The 5,615-nt window shown below is 48.9% G+C and overlaps 1 protein-coding gene across 1 annotated transcript; it reads right to left on the bottom strand.

Annotated features, from left to right (window-relative positions):
* Positions 1 to 4,030: 4,030 nt before the first annotated feature.
* On the bottom strand, positions 4,031 to 4,966 carry LOC102461802 (olfactory receptor 51G2-like). The gene has a single exon (XM_006126570.4). The coding sequence runs from the start codon at positions 4,964 to 4,966 to the stop codon at positions 4,031 to 4,033; it is 936 nt and encodes a 311-aa protein (XP_006126632.3).
* Positions 4,967 to 5,615: the final 649 nt, after the last annotated feature.

Genomic DNA, 5,615 nt, shown 5'->3' with positions numbered 1-5,615 from the left:
CCAGCTCTTTGGGAGCAGGGTGGGAGGTGGGATCCGTCTACGGCCCTGCGCTGAAGGTTCTTCAGTATAAAGCTTATAGAATCTGCAACACAGCTGGCTCCCCAGGAGTGGGTCTGTCATTCAGGAGCAAACAAATTCCCACACACTCATAAGAAAAGCAAAACACCCCATTCTACATACCAGGGCATTAACTTTCACAGTATCTTCCATCGAGGGGCTTCAGATGTCTGATATACTGTGCTCCCAATGGCACCAAACTGAACTAAAAAGCAAAGAAATCAAATGTTTTTCTTTATTGCATTTTGCTGTCCTGGAATGCACAGGCCACCAAATTATTTCTTCGTGCTCAGCCTCGTTCCACAGGGCAACATTTCTCCGTACTTGATATAACAAGGGCGTCACTCTGATATAACAAGACCTGAAATAACAAGGTTGTCGCTCCAGCAGCCTTGCTTGGAGTATTCCACTGGAAGCTCATTGGCGGTTCATTTCAGATGCTGATTTTCAATAAAGTCTTTTTCTTCAGGGGCACAGGAAGCACAACAAGGAGAAGCCCTGGTTTGTCAACTCCTGGTCGTTCAAAAGCGAAAAGGCTTTAGGTTGAGTTTGTTTAATGCTTGTAGAGTGACTGTGAAGAGCTAATACTGTACAGAAGTGCTAAATATTAAGACTTTGCAACCATCGAAAGATCTGGGTCATTTCCGGTTGCTGCTGACAGAAAGCTTAACACAAAGTGCAAACTGTAGGGGGCTGGTACACACAAAACGTATGCTTCAAGAAACCTCATGTCAGAGCGGCTGATCACACATGCTAGAGGAGATACTACTTAGTCCCACTTGAAGTGCAGAGGTTCGCCCTGCATGATCTCTTGACCCCTATCGTTCTCCCCTATTATCCTGATTGTGCATGAGCTGGTGGACAAAAGAGTGGGGAATCGGTGGCAATTAAGGACACAAACTAGGGATCTTCCCTAAAATTATATTGGGGTTCAATGTGAAGGCAACAATTCACACTGGGAGACAGTTTGTAGAGTGAGGCAGCCTAAAATGCAACGCCACCCCTGAAAGTGGGAGGATCACGGGATTCCAGCCCATAACAGGGCAGGGTATGAGGCTTAGGATTTGCAATTCGGGATAGTGATGCCAGGAGCACTGTAACTCTTTGGAGAACCTATTGGGTAGAAGTGATGGAGCCCTCAGCTGTTCAGGTAACAGAAATATCAGATTTGTTGCCAGAGAGCACCGCAGCTCTGAATTCCTGCCTGCACCATCAAGCCGGAGAATAAAGTGTTTGGAAATGCATTTGCTGAATGCATTTCCATTCAGAAAAAACTATTTGGGAGCCATTCACTACTACCCTGGGAGATCCCCTTTCCCTCAGCCCTTGGCAGTACCTTGCTCGGAGCACATGGCACCTCTAGAAGTGGGATCCCAGAGCAACCCGGACTCCAGCTCATTTTGAATTTCTTCTCTGGCGTCAATAAAACACCATGGAGCTTGGGCAGTTGTAAGGGAGGGTTCCCCATCTACTTAGTGCTGCCTGCCTGTCACCCTATCTCTGAGTCACCCGGACAGCCCAGCTGCGTCCTCTGCTGCTGCACAGAACATCTGCCAATACAAACAGCCTGCAGCCTTCGCCCTGCACTTGGCATGTTACAGACAGTGAAACCTGCCAACGTACCCAGTTCCTGCTAGAAGGGAGCTGCTGGCATCAGAGGTCTTCACCCTAAAAAACAAGGAGTCACCAGAGAAGCTGCACAAGGAGCAGGCAGTGTGTGTTTAGAAAGGGAGACAACTGTCTTTATGAAGCATGCTTGCAAATTTCCTTGAGGGAGCTACTTGGCCATCAGGGAACCTAAGCTTTAACCCATGACATCCAATAGCAAACGGCAGGAGGCCAGATCCCAGGGGATGGGGGATGATGCTAAACAACTGGCCTGCAGCGCCAGCCGAGCTGCAGGCTCTGTTGATGGAACCTGGATTTGCCATCACTGTTCTCAGGGTTTGATTCACCACATGGCTAAGGCAAGGGTGACCATATGGTAATGATGGTGCTGTCATGTGTTCTTACTGACATAACATAAAATATAGTAATAATGTGGGACCAGATTTCTCCCTGGCAGCCCCTTTCCTGTATTACAAAAATAATTATTAATTCTATCAGGGATGGTCTAGACAGTATTTGGTCCTGCCGTGAGGGCAGGGGACTGCATTTGATGACCTCTCGAGGTCCCTTCCAGTTAGTATTCTATGATTCTATGAGATAGTTTAAATGTCTCTTGTAGAAAATGTGTCTTGTCAGGTATTTATGGAAATGTTAAGATTGGCAGATTGTGATGGTCTCGTGTTTGCATGGCTTATTATTGCAGCTGAAGTTATGAATATTGACTATCTCCATGTGTGGTGATACCTGGGTGGCACCCACAATGCAAAATACTTAGTTGCAGTCTAGACCAGTTGGTTACAAACTTGATTCTGGGGACCCTTTTGTAAGCCACTGATGGGCCAATGATGCTTTGGTTAGTCAAGTGTCTGTAGCAACGGAACCTCACAGCTCCCATTGTCTGTGGTCCAACATTTCCAGCCAAGAGGGGCTGTGGGAAGCACCAAGCCCCTGGCAGGTCCTCAAATGAAGTTTGAAAACTGCTATTCTAGACAGCAGGTTGGGAAGGGGAACTTAGCGGAAGCAATAGTCCCTAGGAGCGTTTTCCCAAGAAAGCTCCGGACAGCCTATGGGGAATGGCTGCTCTGATTCAGCAGGTCAGGCAAAGGCATGTGACCAGACCACATGACACGGAACTCCATTTCGGTACCCTGGGGAGCCAGGGTCTTGAGAGGGGGGCTACCCACAGACCCTGCTCCTGCTGCTCCTCTAGTCCCTGTGCGCTCCCCAGAGCAGGTAGAGGGTCTGTAGTTTCCCACAGTGGGCCGGGAACCCTGCGTGTCTCTTACCACAGCCCAGCCCTGGCTTTCAGAAAGGTCAGGAGACATAGGACCTCAAGGTGAAGAGGAACAGGGTGAAGATATGGGGGGAGGCGAAATGGGGCAGGGACCTCTGAGGAAAAGGAGGAGCAGAGCGTGGAGCCTCAGAGAAGAACTCCTTCCCATGTCCTGCTTTTGCCTGTTTGCAAAGGTCACCCTAAGGTGCAGGAACTAGGCTTGCTGTGCCTCTCGGCAAGGGGGAGGCTAACGGAGCCTGTTTCCACCACTTCCCAACGAGGTGGAGCAGCACAAACCCAGTGGATGCTGAAAAATTTCACCTGAATCTCTTGCCAGGACTCCTGTGGGTCAGACCCTCCCTCGCACACACAGCTCTGCCCTCCCTTGGCGGAAAGTGCGCTCAGAGTGTGTGTGTGTGTGTGGTGCAGAGCCATTAAAGGGGAGGGAGGAGTTGTCTGACTGGCTTCTCCCAGGTCTCCTGCAAGAATCACGTGTCTGACACGACTCAGTCACAAGCCCCCGGCTGTGGGCAAGGGGGAAGGGTGGGTGTCTGTGCACCTTGAACAGGCGCTGGCCATAGCTGGTGCAGGGCTCATGCGTCACACATCATCAGCGTGCTCAGGATGGGCCAGGACTGTGACTGCAGAACAGCTCTGTGGTTTATCTCAGGGCTCCTGGGTGTTTAAGCAGAGACAGGAAGGTGACAGGCCTGGCGTCATGGGAAACAACAGCCACCTCCCTTCTCTTTATGGTTTGTAGTAACAGGAATTCTGAGGCCGGAGCAGCCACCAAACAGCTCTTTATGGGCCAACATCCCACCAGTCCCCTGGCTCTTCCAAACACAGTCACTTTGTAAATGCTGCTTCCTACCTTGGTCTCCTTCCCCCATCGTTCCTCCCTCACCTGCCCTTCGCCCATTGCTCCAGGCCTTAGACCCCCAACCGACCCTCCCTCTACACAGCAGAGATCATTAATGCTCATGTCTCCTAGAGCATAACAGGTCCAGGATAGAATGGGGGTCTGTGCGGCCATTTATTTTTTAATTCATCTCCCATGTCACCAGCACTGGAGCTGGGTGATGAAATGACCCTTCACTTGATGAACACCCTGATGATCCTCGCACGAAGGTGTTTGTTTTTCACGCTGTACACGATTGGGTTCAGCAGCGGTGGGACCAGCAGGTAAAAGTAGCCCAGGAGAAACTGAAGTAAGTGAGAAGAGCTGTTCCCAAATCTGTGGATCACAGCCAGGCCGATGACAGGTAAGAAGAAGAGCAGGACGGCACAGAGGTGGGAGACGCAGGTGTTCAGGGCCTTGAGGCTCTCTGTGCGGGACGCGATGCTCAGCACTGTTTTGAGGATCATCACATAGGAGAGGAAGATCAGAAGCGAATCGAAACCAATTGTTAAGAGTGCAGTAAACAGACCAAAGATATTGTTGACTGTGATGTCCGCACAAGCCAGCCTCATAACTTCCTGGTGCAGGCAGTAGGAATGGGAGAGGACATTGGAGCGACAATATTGGAACCGTCTCAGCAGAAAGGGCAGTGGATATACTACAGCCACCTCTCTTACCACAAACACCAGCCCCATCTTGGCTACTCTTGGCAGGGTTAAGATGGAAGCATATCTCAGCGGGTTACAGATGGCAACAAAGCGGTCAAAGGCCATCAACAGGAGCGTGGAGGATTCAATACCTTGAAGAAAGTGGATGAAGAACAGCTGAGCAAAACAGGCATCCAGGCTGATCTCCCTAAAGTTAAACAAGAATATGCCCAGTATCGTTGGCATGGTGGATATTGATAAACCAAGGTCTGTGAGGGCCAACATGGAAAGGAAAATGTACATGGGCTCATGGAGGCTTGGGTCTGTTTTTATAATGAACAGAAGGAAGGAATTGCCTACCAGCGAAATGACATACATGATGCAGAAGGGGATAGCGATCCAGAGATGGACATCTTCGTGCCCAGGTATCCCAGTGAGAAGGAACACTGCAAATTGGAAGTTGGTATCATTGACAGCTGACATATTGTACTGGAAAGCTCCAAGGCATTTTCTACTTTGCTTCCTGAAAGGAACAACAACAGGAGACTGTATGACATTTAACTAACCATCATTCTGCTCTCAGATCAAGACTAGAGACTTCCTGGTGTTTGAGGAAGATCCGCTAAATTATAGTCTTGGACTTATACCACAAATAGCAAGATAGGCACTGTCTGCTTGGATCAGACCTACATTGCTTCTAACCAGTGGCCAGTGGCCAGGTCTAAATGATTCAGAGGAAGGTGGAAGAAACCCTGCAATACACAGCTGCACTAATACTATTATCAAGGAAAGTTTCCCTCTGACACCCGCTAGTTAGATGTAATTTGTCAGGAAAATCAAGCCCTCCGAGATAAACACTCATGACTCTAATTGGATTTGCTGGTTACCCATGTAAACATGAAGCCCCTCTTTGGATCTGCCTGTACTCTTGGCCCCAATGATACCTTGTGGCAGAGAGATTTACAGTCATGAACTTCACACACAGAAACTCTTTCTGGACCTCCACTTTGGTACCATTGTACTATGGTACATGCATAAACACATGGCTAGTGCTTTGTGAAAAGGGGGATTGTACGTCTCACCTTTATATTGAAACTTTTTATAAATGTGTTTCATTGCCTCACTCTCATAA

This window comes from Pelodiscus sinensis, chromosome 1, assembly GCF_052426305.1.
Source record: "Pelodiscus sinensis isolate ZL-2025 chromosome 1, ASM5242630v1, whole genome shotgun sequence".
Taxonomy (NCBI): Eukaryota; Metazoa; Chordata; order Testudines; family Trionychidae; genus Pelodiscus; species Pelodiscus sinensis.
The sequence above is the reverse complement of the archived record's forward strand: the minus strand, read 5'-3'. Positions and strand labels throughout refer to the sequence as shown.